This window comes from Epinephelus fuscoguttatus, linkage group LG23 (genome assembly GCF_011397635.1).
Source record: "Epinephelus fuscoguttatus linkage group LG23, E.fuscoguttatus.final_Chr_v1".
Lineage (NCBI taxonomy): Eukaryota > Metazoa > Chordata > Actinopteri > Perciformes > Serranidae > Epinephelus > Epinephelus fuscoguttatus.
In genome coordinates, this window is record NC_064774.1 from 23,576,093 (window position 1) to 23,591,438 (window position 15,346).

General features: G+C 39.5%; 2 protein-coding genes across 10 annotated transcripts in view; both read right to left on the reverse strand.

Moving 5' to 3' along the window:
- Positions 1 to 1,040: 1,040 nt before the first annotated feature.
- The window catches only part of LOC125883547 (leucine-rich repeat LGI family member 2-like), a 73,512-nt gene continuing 59,206 nt past the window's right edge, over positions 1,041 to 15,346 (reverse strand). Inside the window, exon 8 of one of the 2 annotated variants that reach the window (XM_049567902.1) lies at positions 1,041 to 1,722. The gene's annotated coding sequence lies outside the window, so the exon portion shown is untranslated. Of the gene's footprint in view, positions 1,723 to 13,271; positions 14,654 to 15,346 lie in introns of those variants that run through there. The other variant, XM_049567903.1, reaches the window with a different exon arrangement.
- LOC125883548 (uncharacterized) overlaps positions 1,041 to 15,346 on the reverse strand; it is a 47,428-nt gene continuing 33,122 nt past the window's right edge. For 4 of the 8 annotated variants that reach the window (XM_049567912.1, XM_049567914.1, XM_049567913.1 and 1 more), the window contains 4 exons: positions 5,988 to 6,211; positions 3,243 to 3,372; positions 3,037 to 3,137; positions 1,041 to 2,424 (listed from right to left, as the gene is read on the reverse strand). In XM_049567912.1, the coding sequence (XP_049423869.1) occupies positions 2,187 to 2,424; positions 3,037 to 3,137; positions 3,243 to 3,372; positions 5,988 to 6,211 (693 nt within the window). In that variant the 3' untranslated portion in view covers positions 1,041 to 2,186. Of the gene's footprint in view, positions 2,425 to 3,036; positions 3,138 to 3,242; positions 3,373 to 5,987; positions 6,212 to 6,291; positions 6,456 to 6,569; positions 8,518 to 8,674; positions 8,885 to 8,994; positions 9,446 to 9,503; positions 9,644 to 15,346 lie in introns of those variants that run through there. The other 4 variants (XM_049567909.1, XM_049567908.1, XM_049567907.1 and 1 more) reach the window with 4 other exon arrangements.

A 15,346-nucleotide genomic window follows, 5' to 3' on the forward strand; every position in this document is an offset into this window, starting at 1 on the left:
CAGGTTTTTTTTAATTAATTAAAATGGATTAATTAATCACTGATGTGAATAAGTGCCACTTGCATATCTAAAGAGGTTGTTCCCAAACGAAAGACACAAAGTAGGTTGGAAAAGTAAACTAAGCCTTCATGTGTTGACTCAGCAGAGATAACATTAAATAAGAAAAGTTGATCTGCAGGAGACAGAATGCCTGAGAGCCTTACTGTATTATATTCTATACCCTATCTTATATTTTGAATTGCATTGCCTGAATGCTTTGCTTTACATGTAGGAGCTAAGTCTATTACTTCCACCATACTCCTCCTTATTGGTGAAGCTTTAATCTATATTCGTTCATGATGAAGGATGTGACATTCTGATGAAACCGTCAGTCAAACCAACACAGTCAAACTCAGCACATACAATGTGAATATGAAGTCTGCTGAACTTGGCAGGGTATCAGCTGTTTTATACTGGAGCATGTAACTCTGTAATAAAGACATGCACATCTGATGACAGTGTATAAAGTAGCACTGTGTATATTATGGTGGTAATGTAGGACTGGGGTTGATTTCAGAGGGAGTGAAGCTGAACAACATTGTGCCTTTGAGAGGTGGTCAACTCAGTGAAACATCAGTGGAGGAAGGTGCCATCTTGATCGGCACAAACACACCCTGCCTGACCGTAGACCTGTTGATTTATGCCTTTCTTTTTTCTTCACAATACTCATTTGCAGTGCTGGGGAAGCAGTGTACGGTGGCTTTGTAGAGCTTTTTCACTGAAAATAGCTCTCATCAACAGGCAGAGTTGATGAGAGCAGCAAAACTGAACCAATACAGTAAAGTTGCTGCCCATAAGACCAAAACAAAAAGCTGAAAGACACTTAAATGAGCTGAGAAGGACTGCAGTCATTGGAATTTACTGTGGGTTCGTCATTATGTGTGACTGCTTTCACATTAACATGCTTGGACACATCAACATAAACATATTGATTGGTGCAGTAAAGAAATTCCCCACTATATCATAATGATCAATGAATGATTAAACATGTGTTACAATCATACCTTTAAACATTTATTATGATACTTATGATTAGATTTACAGTATACTTTGAGAGTAACACTCAATATGCTCAAAGCAAAATCACACACAAAAATCTGCATGTTGTCAAGCTAGTATAGTCCATGACCATTTTGCATCTTTAATTGAAGTCAGTGCAAAGATCTGTTCAGATTTGTTTGATAAACAGGGAGTGGAATTGCATCCTTTGTTTTACACACATCTTTTAGCTTGTAATTCAACATTAATTGTTCCTTTTACAATCTTTCTGAAACAGTGGCACTTCTAAGAGACCATGACAGCAGGTAATGGAACAAGGCAAATGGGACAGTCAAGAACATCTCAAGAAACTAAAATGACACAAAACACCATCTGTCCCTGCAGTTATTTGTGAAAGAAATCAACATAGAATATGATACTGTAATTCATTAAATTTCCTTTTCTTCCACCCCCATATAATGTAGCAATATGACAGAAATATGCAGGAATAAAAGAACATTAAGCTGTAAAATGTTAAACATAACTACAGTGGTAAAATATATCAGCAGTAAAATCTAAGCAAAAAAAGTCAAACATAATAATATTGATAATAATGATATTAATGGTCAAGAACAATTCCTCAAAATAAGTCAAAAGTAAAAAGAAAGTCCCTTAAAACTAAACGACTGCACAGTATCTTATAACCTTTGGAAAATAGTTACTATGTACAATAGATGTGCAAAACCTTACAGGCTTATCTCACAAAACACATTTTGACACGTCACAGAAGAAAAAGCACAGGTGTAAATAATACAGTGAATGATGGCTGAGTTCCATTCAGCTGCTTCAGTTTCAGGGTCCTGGTGTTGGTCACATGTTGGCATGGCTTACTGGGACACTTCAACAGAGGGTAGCCTTTGTTAATGTTATTTGTTACAACTGTGCTTTTCCTTTTATGAGTCTGATAATGTCAGGTGTGAAAAAGACCCATGGCACTTGTTTTTTGTGCAGTCTTGTTGCCCTGTGCTGCTAAAACCTTGACATATGGGCGATACACTGTAACTGTCAAAAAGGAAAATATGACATCAGAACTGCTTGTTGTTAATACAAAGCTCTGACTGTTAATAAGACTCTGAAGTAACTTTTGAAGTCCTTGATCCTTTTTGATTTCAACTTGTGTCCTTATCAACTTTCAGGTCACTGGGGAGAGACTCTTGAACTGGGACAGTCAGATGCTCCTCAGGACTTATGGACAGCTTTGTGAAGCTGGTGGTGATGTCTTCTCTTTGAAACAGTTGCTTTAAGGGTGTCTCTGAATTCCATCCTCGGGTCTTGGCAAACTTGTAAACACATCCAAAGAGATCAGGAAACATCTTCATCACATCAACTTCCTCTGCATCTTCCTCACTGCAAGCAAAAAGGAATATTTTAACATAAAGTAATAATGAACACCCATCTTACAAATATTTGACAGTCATCTAATTTGTGAATGACACCTGTGATTCCATGATTACGCTGTGTGCTGTCTTACAGTCGACATTGTGACTGATGCATTCTGTTTAGATTTTTGTATGTATCATCCACTGCTAAACTATTTTATAATAATAAAAAAACTAGCAGTAAACTGACCAGGAATCTAATGTATCTCTTTGGGTATCAAAGGAGGTAAAAAGCTGGACATTTAATCCAGAATCATAATTATTAGTATTGGGTCCTTATTTGAAGGATTTCAAGAGGCTTGGAAAGCAAGCAGTAAATAGTATAGGATCAGACATTGGCAAAAACAAATGTGGGTATAAAATAGGTCAGTGTTAAAGTGAAGTGAGGGGGATTAAACTCACACCAAGGTATCAGTGAAACAATGGGGAAACAACACCAACAACTACAACTTGTCAGGCTCAGTCTTCAGAGCATATTCTCTGACTTTTATCTGCCTTCAACCCAATATAATGAAGGTGAATGGGATTTTGTTTGTGGAGCTCAGGGGAATGAAATATTACAACTGCAAAACTGACTTACTAGTGCTCATGGAGGTTTCGTATGCAGCGCAGTAATCCCAGTGTGTTTGCAGGATAGGGTTTCTTCTTGCCATCCATCTTCTGGAGCAACTCTGGTGGAAACTGTAATGCCAAACCTTAGTTATGATTACAGATAATGAAGTGGACCTCAGGAATACAAACTAGTTAGGTTCCACATGAAGAATGAAGTTGTTATGTTGCAGTCACCTTATCTCTCCACTGTTTGAAGGATCTATCCTCAGCACATTTTTCCAGTGAAGAGATCAATTCCTGGTCAGCATTTCGACAGTTTTCAGCCTCCTTCCTGTTTCCACTCTTTATCAAGTATTCAACTTTCCTGAAAAATAAAATATACATTTTGGGTGTGTTGGGATTCACAGGACCACAGATGATTTGTCATTTGTTAAAATCTAAACTGGACATGTGAAAGCTTTTCCTCTCTACATGCTCTTTGTTCTTCAAACAAAAGGCCCATTTCTACCGCAGGAACTTCGGGGTAATTTTACGGGGCTGTTGGTGTGTGTCTCCACCGCAGGAACCACCCCCGAAGGACAGAGTTCCGGAACTTTTACAGGGGCTAACCAAGTCCCTGCCACGGAGTAGGTACTCAGAATGGCCCCGAGAAACTTCTGGCTGGGGCTTGGGGGTTACTTGGTGCTGATTGGAAATACTCAAGGCGGGATGTGACGTCAACAGAAAGCAACAAAATAGCTGGCATTTTTAAAACTCAGCAGACGAGGGTTAGCTCTTTCATATAGCTTCTGCCGCCATGGAAAAAAACCCACTAAATGGCCCGTGAAAAAAATATTTTTTCCAGCAGATATCTTAGTTACAACATAATTGAGCTGGGAAAGCAGTTTTGTGTTGAAATGTGTGGTATTTATTCAGTTTTGGGAAATCACGATGTCTAGAATATGGGGTGCCATTTGTAAAGTGGCTCACGCTGAAAATAACATCAACATTTTGCCACATTTAGCTTCAAACAATGTTTAAAAAAGTGTTGTGAATTTTTTAATGTCACCTTTTACCACATTTACAGCAATATTTGTTAACTTAGAAATATATTAAATAGTTAAATCTAAATATTAAATGTGGCACCTAAATGTTAAATGTTAAATCTAAATATTAAATCTAAATCTAAATCTAAATATTAAATCTAAATACTAAATCTGAATCTAAATGTTTAATCTAAATGCTAAATCTAAATCTAAATATTAAATCTAAATCTAAATGTTAAATCTAAATATTAAAGGGCCAGTGTGTAATATTTGGCATGGTTTATTGTCAATCTGAATCTGAATCTGAATATTCTACCCATTAATATGTTTATACAAGTGTATAATCGCTATAAAATAAAATCCGTTTAGTTTTCGTAGCCTTATAATTATGCTTTTATATATATATATATGGCAAGGGCCTTGCTTTAGAGAGGTCGCCATCTTGCGCCGCCATGTATGTACAGCAGACCGAGCGGACAATCCAGCCAGCCAGAGAACGCGTTTCGCGTGTATAAATAAACCAACAAAGACATTACAACATCGTAACATGGTTTAGATTTCTAAATAAATATTCACCTTGTCGCCAGATAGACCTACTCCTGAAAAACTTGTGCGCAAGGCTTTTTGTCTGGCTTTAAGAGCCAGTGTGTAAAATGTCGTCGGGTAAATGACGGTGGCCTCGGGTAAATGACGGTGGCCTCGTAGGGACAAAAAGCCTTGCGCATGAGTTTTTCAGGAGTAGGTCTCTCGAGCACCATGACAGGTGCTCCGAGCAGTTGGCGGGTTCAGTGCCTTGCTCAGGGGCACCTTGGCAGTGCCCAGGAGGTGAACTGGCACCTCTCCAGCTACCAGTCCATGCTCCACATTTTTTGGTCCGGACGGGGACTTGAACAGACGACCCTCCGGTTCCCAACCCAAGTCCCTATGGACAAAGCTACTGCCACCCCTTAAATACATATATATATATATATATATATATATATATATATATATGTGTTCAGCAGGCATGAACATGTAAACATGTAGACAGCGATATTCTATGTGCTCTGTCCGCAGTCTCTCATCCACCGACACTATCATTATGTCTTACACAAGGACAGCATGCTAGCTCTGCTGATAGCGAATTGCTACTAATAAGCTCACATGACAGCTGTCTGTATGTAGACTAACTTAGTTTGACACTTATCTTAAAATACGTTTATACTTCGCTGCTGGCTGAGAAACTGGCCCCAACTCTCGACCAGCATGTAACCAGCCAAGCTGGTTACAAATTCCGCTAAACAAATTGCGGGTAATAAAAGTTCCTGGAAATGCTGGTGGAAAAGGGGCTATTGAGTTATTTTTTAATATACTTTATTAATCCCCCTGAGGGGAAAGTCAATTTTTTCACTCTTGTTGTCAGTAACACACATGTTAACACACAGGTGTGAAAGACACAGACATGCACAAACAGGACCTATACATGCACAATGTGGAGAGATGTCAGAGTGAGGGGGCTGCCCTGGTCAGGCGTTGATCACCACACCCGCCTTTGTCTCGGGCTCTCTCTGTGTCTCTCTCTCTCTCTGTGTCCACATGTGTTCATGTGTTCGTTTTCTGTCCACAATTAAAATACAAAAGAAGATGAATCAGTGAGTGACAAACGCGTTTCAGCGTAAAGCCATCATCAGCGTTGATGATGGCTTTACGCTGAAACACGTTTGTTTTGGTGATGGTGACCATAGTAAACATTATACCTCCTTAGCATCAGCATATTAGCATTGCCATTGTGTGTGCAGATTGCTGATGATACTTTATAGCTGACAGCTCCTCTGTACCTCTAAGCACAACCTCACAGAGGCCTCACAAAGTCTTGTTAACCCCACGTTAGCTACAAAACTTGAACATCCGCATAAAGAAAAGCAAAACAGTTTCATTAATCTGAATGAATTGGTCATAATAAAAGTATCTCTACCTGTCATTGGTCCAGAAGAAGGGGTGACTCAAGCATTCTTCCACCTTAGGTCTGCTCTTTGGTTCTTTATTGATCATCCACTTGATGAGATCCTTTGCCACCACATCTTGGACATGGTTTAAAGTATACTCACCCTTATGAATGTTGTACTCACATTCAAAGGGTATGTCACCAAAAGGATGGTGTCCTCCAGAGAGGATATAATAAACCAGCATCCCTGCCACCTGAAAAGTTACATAGAAGTTTATTTAGTGAATGATTTTTCACCAAACCATCAAGAAAATATCTGTAGCAGAAAACAAACCTGTATGTCAGTGCTCCACTTGTATGGTGTGTCAGGTCTTCCTTCTAAAGTCTCCTTGGCCATCCAGCATTTTGTTCCTGCACTGCCTGTGCGTAGAGTTGTTTGTCCCATGGGTAACCGTCTGCTTATGCCAAAATCAGCTAATCTTGCCCTCCTGTTAACATCTGCACAACATATGTTGTAGATTAATTCAGTAAACACTATCATATATTGAACAAAATAAACTGAAATATTTTGTTGAGTTTGTATTTTTTGTGGTTACTTTGAACTTGTCTTACCGATCAAAACATTCTGTGGTTTGAGATCCCGGTGGAGAATTGGAGGACTTTGACAATGAAGCACCTTTAAACTCTTTAGAACCTTTTTAACAAGTTTTTTCATCAGTAGACCACTATCATTTTTTTTAATGTATTCTTCCAGGGTGTATTCACACAGTTGAAGACCAAGATATCCAAAGTTCTCATCCTCTGCAAAGTCAATGTATCGTACAATAGATGGATGATCCAGCTCTGGAAGTCGCAGTAATCCTTCCTCATTCTTCAGCTCCTGATAGTTGCATTTGGACATTCTCTTAATGGCAACTTCAGTGCCGTCATCCCTCAGCCCCAAGAAAACTTCAGTGCCATCACTTCCCTTCGCTATGCGGAACTCTGCATCGTTCACATAACTCATGCTGCCAACTCTGGTGACTTTACTTTCATCAGTGCTCAGAAGTTTTTCCAGTTGTCCTCGCCACCTCTTGCTGATTTGTAGCCATTTGTGTTTTATTGATGACATGGTGGTGCTGATGTGGAATGGCTGCATATTTAAAGTTGAGTCCATGACAGGAGCTGCTGTAAGACCAGCTGTGGCAGTGCAAACTTCATTGATTGGTTTTTCTTGCTTTTCTGACTTTTCCTTCTTTGTCTTCTTTCTCTTGGATCCAGGTGATGCTTTAGAGTCTTCACATTCTGAGTTTGCTTTGCTGAAATGATCTTTCAGTCGTCTGAGCACCTCTTTCAGCTTGTCGTTCATTTTCATGTCTGCAGTTGTCAGTATGTCCTCAGGTACTGAAGTTATCCCCACTGATGGAAAGATGTTGGCCACGTGTTTAACTGACAGTAAGTTTGCAAATATGCCGTATGTGAAGACTCTGGTGTCAGAGAAGTGCTGGTCCTTTATAAAAGGAGCAACTGTTTGGCATAACTTCTCAACAAAGTTGGGATCCCAGCCATTTGTGTCTTTTGTCTTCTGTGTTATCACATATAGTGTTTGCAGAATAACATCACATATTATCACAAGTCTCTCTTTTGAACCAAGCTGTTTCAGTAGATGGGGGATTATAGCCAAAGCCTGCTCATTTGGTATGTCTTCCACTGTGCAGAAAACTGTATGTGAACTGGCAATTATGTAAACTACATGATCCTGGTGAATATTTGGGAAACGACTGACTGCACCTGCAATGTAGGAGTTCAGGTTTCCAGTGTCCTTCAGCCATTTAATACATCCCTGGCGGTATTTTTCTGCATTCAGCCCATTCACATTAAAAAGTATTTCAATCATGGTCAGATGGGTCTGAGGATCCTCCAGCAGCATGTGACTGTGAAAACTTTTGAACACTTCTTCAAGCGGGTCCCGTCGCACTGCAATTTCCACATCCAAAAAATATCTGATCTTGGAGCAAAATTGATCTCCATTCAGTGCAAGGTTATGAACCATCTGAGATATTTTTTCATTGTGAATATTATGTTCAGGAGCAATGAAAGGCAACAATTGTATCGATGCACCAGCAGATATGAGCACTTTCACGACATCATCCCTGTCACTGATGGCAGCAGTCTGCAGTGGTGTGTATAGCCGTATTAGATTTGATCCATTTGGATTAGCTTTTGCTTCAAGCAGTTTCTCCACAAAAAGGAGTGATGCTTTGGATAGTGAGACATAATGCAAAGGTGTTAAACCTCTTTGGGAAGCCTTGTTTGGGTCTGCACCTTGTTGCAAAAGAAATGTACAGATGTCCTCCCTCTGATTTACAACAGCAGCAATCAACGGGGTTATATAGTCATCACACTCTCTGCATGGGTAAACGTCATTAATGTTGTTGTCCTTAAGTAATTTTTTGAGCTTCTTGGGGTTGTTGTTGATAATATACTGTATTATGGGATGTCTTCCTGTTGAGGGGACTGGGACAGTGCTAAGATGGAAAGGTGGAATTTGAAAGATACTCATTTCTTTGCTTCAGAGGAACTGTAAAAAAAGACAAATTTATAACGTTACTGTTGCATTTGGTGCCATTTTAAACTTTTGACAAGCGGCAAAAAGAATTACAGGTTCATATATTCATTTAATTTTCAAGTGTAATTTTTCAGTACTTCAGTACTCCATTTCACAAAATCCTAATTACCATCACTGTTTCTGGGTGGGTACAGATGGTGGATAATACAAGCCTGAGAGCAACTAAATCACAAACTATCCACATGGCTACATATAGTACGGGAACTGCCCATTGGTCCGACAGCCCATTGGTCCGACATCCCATTGTTCCGACCATATTAAACCCATTGTTCCGAAGTCCCGTTGTTCCGAAATCATCATGATGCCCTGTGGTTAAGGTCTGGTTAGGTTTAGGCACAAAAAACACTTGGTTAGGGTCAGGAAAAGATCATGGTGTGGGTTAAAATGAAAAAGAAAGTGACAAACACATAAGCTGTGAGCCTGCTTTACCTCAAGCCTTTCCCAGCTGACCCAGAGCCGGTCGCGGTGCACCGTCAAGGCAGAAAAAATACGCCCGCCGGGAGCCGTTCAGCACCGCGGACCGTCGGATTAATGGGATGTCGGACCAATGACATGGACTCATATAGTACAAGGGTGACATTCATCACCAAGGCTGTGAAACAAAAAGCCCTCAGCCAACTGCTGACATTATTGCAAAATAATTTCATTCTACAACTTGAAAACTCTCCTTTTGCTGTTTTTGCTGAGGAAAGTAACAGGTTAAGTAGTGATTTCACTGGGACACAAATGAAGCTGAGCGTATCTTCAGTTAGGGAGGCTTTCTTTCTGCTTCATTCTTTCACAGCTCTTTCTCTCTCTGTCTCACTTCCCTGCTTCCTGCTTTAGACTTTGAACTTCATCATTCAGGCCGGAAACCAGAACTTAACTTTGAATGTTTACAGCAGATTATTTTAAAATACAATGTTATGGTAAATGTTAAAGGATTGTAAGACACTTACAATGTCGACGTGGGGTGTCCGCTGCAGAGTGAATTATATCTACCAAAACTTCACGTGCTGTGCTTTTTTTTCTGTATTTCTATCTGACACTCTTTGTCTCGGACTCTGCCTCTGTCTCTGTTTCCCGCTCCTCCCCTGACGTTTTGGTGGTTTCAAAATGGTTGTGAGGGGAAATGGGTTGGGCTTCAGCAGGAAACATCTGCGGGACATGCTCCTGCACTTCTATTTTTTACAGGCTGATTTTATTCCAGAAGTCCCTCTAAACATTGCTGACTGATGATCCAGTCACCAAATTCCAAATGCGAAAAGATCGAAGCTGATACCAATGTTGAAATGTTCATCTCAGTGCCTTCAGCTGTTACGTAGGTTTGCATGTATCTTGGGAGGACAGAATTGATCCAACCAATATGTGAACAAACTGGTTCACATTATTCTCAGTCTAACTGTTCTGTACATGAAAATACCGGACAGACTGCGTCATGTAGGCTGTACTGATTCAGTATTCAATACGGGATGATCCTGTATCATATCTGATCAGAAGTGTTTTCAGTAGGTTTTGGTATTCCACCTCAGATGAAGAGCAGCGCACAGCGGCTTAAACCTTGCCTCCTCCTGACAGAGTCTCAAACTTGACTGTGCGCCTGAGCAATGGAACAAGTGAAGCAAATGCATTATTCGGTCAGGGGAAGAAATAGTTTTGCCAAAACATTTCTGGACCTCCCTGATCACTGATCAATCGATCAGAACAGTGCCCGGTCGCGCAGCGTATGAGAGAGGCAGACAAACACAGTGAAGCCTCACCAGACAGCACCTCAGTCTCTGAATTAACAGTCAAATGTTCAGCTGTGAAAAGTGACTTCTTTAGACTTTGTTTTAGTTTCAGTTTAAGTCAGACTTTAAATGGGATTCTTTACTAATACGGGGACGCATCGTTCTCCTTTCGTCAGCTGCTCTTTACTGTGCCTTAATTATCCTTACCACCAGGGACAGATTTAGTGTTTTGGGGGCCTGGGACCCCAAGCAAAGTGCCTTCCTTTATTTTCCCCCCTTTCTCTAACTGAGAATGTTGGTAGGCTATTAGCAGCTAGAAGTAGGCCTACTCAAAACTTTCTTCTCAAGTAAAACTCTTAATACTCTTAAATACTTAATACTCTTAAACTCTTAATTAATAAAGTGAATAAACTTAACTTAACTTAAACTTAAATTTAACTTAATAGCACACAGCAAAAGTTAAAGGAGAGGTTTTATTATCACAGTGTGTTTTAATTTACTTAGGGTGCTTTCAGACCTAGAGTTCACTTGCTTTGGTCCAAATCAGAGATTCATTTTGTGACAAAGTTGCATAATTGCCTAGAGTTGCTTCGTTTTCTCACGGCAGTATTTACAAGCGAACTACATCAAATGCCTTGAAAGCTGCTCTTGATTGGTCAGAATTTCCACTTGGGAAGTAAAAAAAAACTGAAGAAGAGTACACTTGCAAGATAAATGTGACACTTTGTGTTGTCACACTGGAGGGACAACTACGCAGGCTGATTTTAGCGCTGCTCATCGTGGACTATATTGCTGTCATTGTTCATTTTAGTCAAACCATACAGTTTGAAAACGAGGCGCGGCTCCAACTAGAAAACAATGTTGTGATGCATTGGATGTGCTGAATGTGCATATTAAGGCAGTACAGGAGGAGGTGCACATTAATAATCCTCCAGGACTGTAACATGCTCATGTTTAACCCAAACAATGTGTCATGTGACTGCAGTTGGTTCAGATCAAGGTTGGAGCACATTCTCAAACCGCACCAGAGGTTGTTTGTAACTGGACCGAGACCACCTCTTCAAGAAGGTCTCAGTCCGGTTGTTTTGGTGCACATGGTGCGATTGCTGTGTTCACACCTGCCCAAACGAACCGCACTCAGGGGGCAAACGAACCTGAGTTCGATTTAACCTGACCATAAAGTCTGTTCAAGGTGGAGCTTTTAAGTCTTATATAACTGCTGGAAAGTTTATTAAATAATCATGCATTGTGTTTTAATTGTTACATTTTTTGAGTTATAATCTGAATCTGCAACATAACCAGTAACATGCTGTTAGGTAAATGTAGTGGGACAGGGTTTACGTCTCAAGTACAAGTATACAGTTGTGGGGATATGTGAGATATGTTTTGAATGTACACAAAGTTTTTAACATGAACAGAAATCTTGCTGAAACACCTGTGAGCTATTCAAGTCCAGGTTTTTTTAATTAATTAAAATGGATTAATTAATCACTGATGTGAATAAGTGCCACTTGCATATCTAAAGAGGTTGTTCCCAAACGAAAGACACAAAGTAGGTTGGAAAAGTAAACTAAGCCTTCACGTGTTGACTCAGCAGAGATAACATTAAATAAGAAAAGTTGATCTGCAGGAGACAGAATGCCTGAGAGCCTTACTGTATTATATTCTATACCCTATCTTATATTTTGAATTGCATTGCCTGAATGCTTTGCTTTACATGTAGGAGCTAAGTCTATTACTTGCAGCTACTGAGATGTGTCAACAGGCCTGACCTGGTTGACATGCTTGCCTTGGTTGATGCCACAGCTTCCTTGGTGTATTGTGCTCAGAAAACGAGCTGCAGGCTCCAGTTACAGAACAACCATTGAATGTATTCATGCCAGCAAACACAGGATGAGTAAATGTCAGTTTCTTTATCTGTCATCCAAACCGAACACACAACTTTCAGCATATTCAACATTGGTCCGTGCCACAGCGGTCAAAAACCATTTGCCCCTCCAGAGTCAAAACACCTGACAGCAACAACGTCCTTCCTACCTTTATACACCAAGCTCAAAATACCAAAACAGCACCACCCAGTGTATATACATAGTAAATACAACCAATGTCTGCTGAGTGAAATGACTTACTTGGCTCCTACATCACATAAATAAAGACATTTCCAGCATAAATTGGTGCAAAAAACCTCACCAGAATGCTGGAAATTAAGTGGCTGATGCTCAAAATTTCCTGAGGGAATATGGTGTCTCAGTTACACACCATACTCCTCCTTATTGCTGAAGCTTTAATCTATATTAGTTTATGATGGCGGATGTGACATTCTGATAAAACTGTTAGTCAAACCAACACAGCCAGACTCAGCACATACAATGTGAATATGAAGTCTGCTGAACTTGGCAGGGTATCAGCTGTTTTATACTGGAGCATGTAACTCTGTAATAAAGACATGCACATCTGATGATAGTGTATAAAGTAGCACTGTGTATATTATGGTGGTAATGTAGGACTGGGGTTGATTTCAGAGGGAGTGAAGCTGAACAACATTGTGCCGTTGAGAGGTGGTCAACTCAGTGAAACATCAGTGGAGGAAGGTGCCATCTTGATCGCCACAAACACACCCTGCCTGACCGTAGACCTGTTGATTTATGCTTTTTTTTTTCATCACAATACTCATTTGCAATGCTGGGTAAGCAGTGAGTGTACGGTGACTTTGTAGAACTTTTTCACTGAAAATAGCTCTCATCAACAGGCAGAGTTGATGAGAGCAGCAAAATTGAACCAATACAGTAAAGTTGCTGCCCATAAGACCAAAACAAAAAGCTGAAAGACACTTAAATGAGCTGAGAGGGACTGCAGTCATTGGAATTTACTGTGGGTTCGTCATTATGTGTGACCCCTTTCACATTAACATGCTTGGACACATCAACATAAACATATTGATTGGTGCAGTAAAGAAATTCCCCACTATATCATAATGATCAATGAATGATAAAACACTTGTTACAATCATACCTTTACACATTTTATTTTGATACTTATGATTAGATTTACAGTATACTTTGAGAGTAACATTCAGTATGCTTAAAGCAAAATCATACACAAGAATCTGCATGTTGTCAAGCTAGTATAGTCCATGACCATTTTGCATCTTTAATTGAAGTCAGTGCAAAAATCTGTTCAGATTTGTTTGATAAACAGGGAGTGGAATTGCAGCCCTTGTTTTACACACATCTTTTAGCTTGTAATTCAACATTGTTCCTTTTACAATCTTTCTGAAACAATGGCACTTCTAAGAGGCCATGACAGAAAGACAATGAAACAAGGCAAATGGGACAGTCAAGAACATCTCAAGAAACTAAAATGACACAAAACACCATCTGTCCCTGCAGTTATTTGTGAAAGAAATCAACATAGAATATGATTCTGTAATTCATTAAATTTCCTTTTCTTCCACCCCAATATAATGTAGCAATATCATGGAAATCTGCAAGAATAAAAGAACATTAAACTGTAAAATGTTAAACATAACTACAGTGGTAAAATATATCAGCAGTAAAATCTAAACAAAAAAAGTCAAACATAATAATATTGATAATAATGATATTAATGGTCAAGAACAATTCCTCAAAATAAGTCAAAAGTAAAAAGAAAGTCCCTTAAAACTAAACGACTGCACAGTATCTTTTAACCTTTGGAAAATAGTTACTATGTACAATAGATATGCAAAACCTTACAGGCTTATTTCACAGAAGACATTTTGACACGTCACAGAAGAAAAAGCACAGGTGTAAATAATACAGTGAATGATGGCTGAGTTCCATTCAGCTGCTTCAGTTTCCGGGTCCTGGTGTTGGTCACATTGTCATGGCTTACTGGGACACTTCAATAGAGGGCAGCCTTTGTTAATGTTATTTGTTACAACTGTGCTTTTCCTTTTATGAGACTGATAATGTCAGGTGTGAAAAAGGCCCATGGCACTTGTTTTTTTTTGTGCAGTCTTGTTGTCCTGTGCTGCTAAAACCTTGACATATGGGCGATACACTGTAACTGTCAAACAGGAAAATATGACATCAGAACTGCTTGTTGTTAATACAAAGCTTTGACTGTTAATAAGACTCTAAAGTCATTTTGAAGTCCTTGATCTTTTTTGATTTCAACTTAACTTCAAGTCACTGGGAAGAGACTCTTGAACTGGGACAGCCAGATGTTCCTCAGGACTTATGGATAGCTTTGTGAAGCTGGTGGTGATGTCTTCTCTTTGAAACAGTTGCTTTAAGGGTGTCTCTGAATTCCATCCTCGGGTCTTGGCAAACTTGTAAACACATCCAAAGAGATCAGGAAACATCTTCATCACATCAACTTGGGCTGCATCTTCCTCACTGCAAACAAAAAGGAATATTTTAACATAAAGTAATAATGAACACCCAGCTTACAAATATTTGATAGTCAACTAATTTGTGAATGACATCCATGATCTAATCTAATTGATCTCTTTTGGTATCAAAGGAGATAAAAAGCTGGACATTTAATTCAGAATCATGATTAAACTCACACCAAGGTATCAGTGAACAGTGGGGCAACAACACCAGCAACTACAACTTGTCAGGCTCAGTCTTCAGAGCATATTTTCTGACTTTTATCTGCCTTCAGCCCAATACAATGAAGGTGAATGGGATTTTGTTTGTGGAGCTCAGGGGAATGAAATGTTACAACTGCAAAACTGACTTACTAGTGCTCATGGAGGTTTCGTATGAAGCGCAGTAATCCCAGTGTGTTTGCAGGATAGGGTTTCTTCTTGCCATCCATCTTCTGGACCAACAGTTGGGGAAACTGTAATACCAAACCTTAGTTATGATCACAGATAATGAAGTGGACCTCAGGAATACAAACTAGTTAGGTTCCACATGAAGAATGAAGTTGTTATGTTGCAGTCACCTTATCTTTCCACTGTTTGAAGGATCCATCCTCAGCACATTTTTCCAGTGAAGAGATCAGTTCCTGGTCAGCATTTCGACAGTTTTCAACCTCCTTCCTGTTTCCAATCTTTCTCAAGTATTCAACTTTCCTGAAAA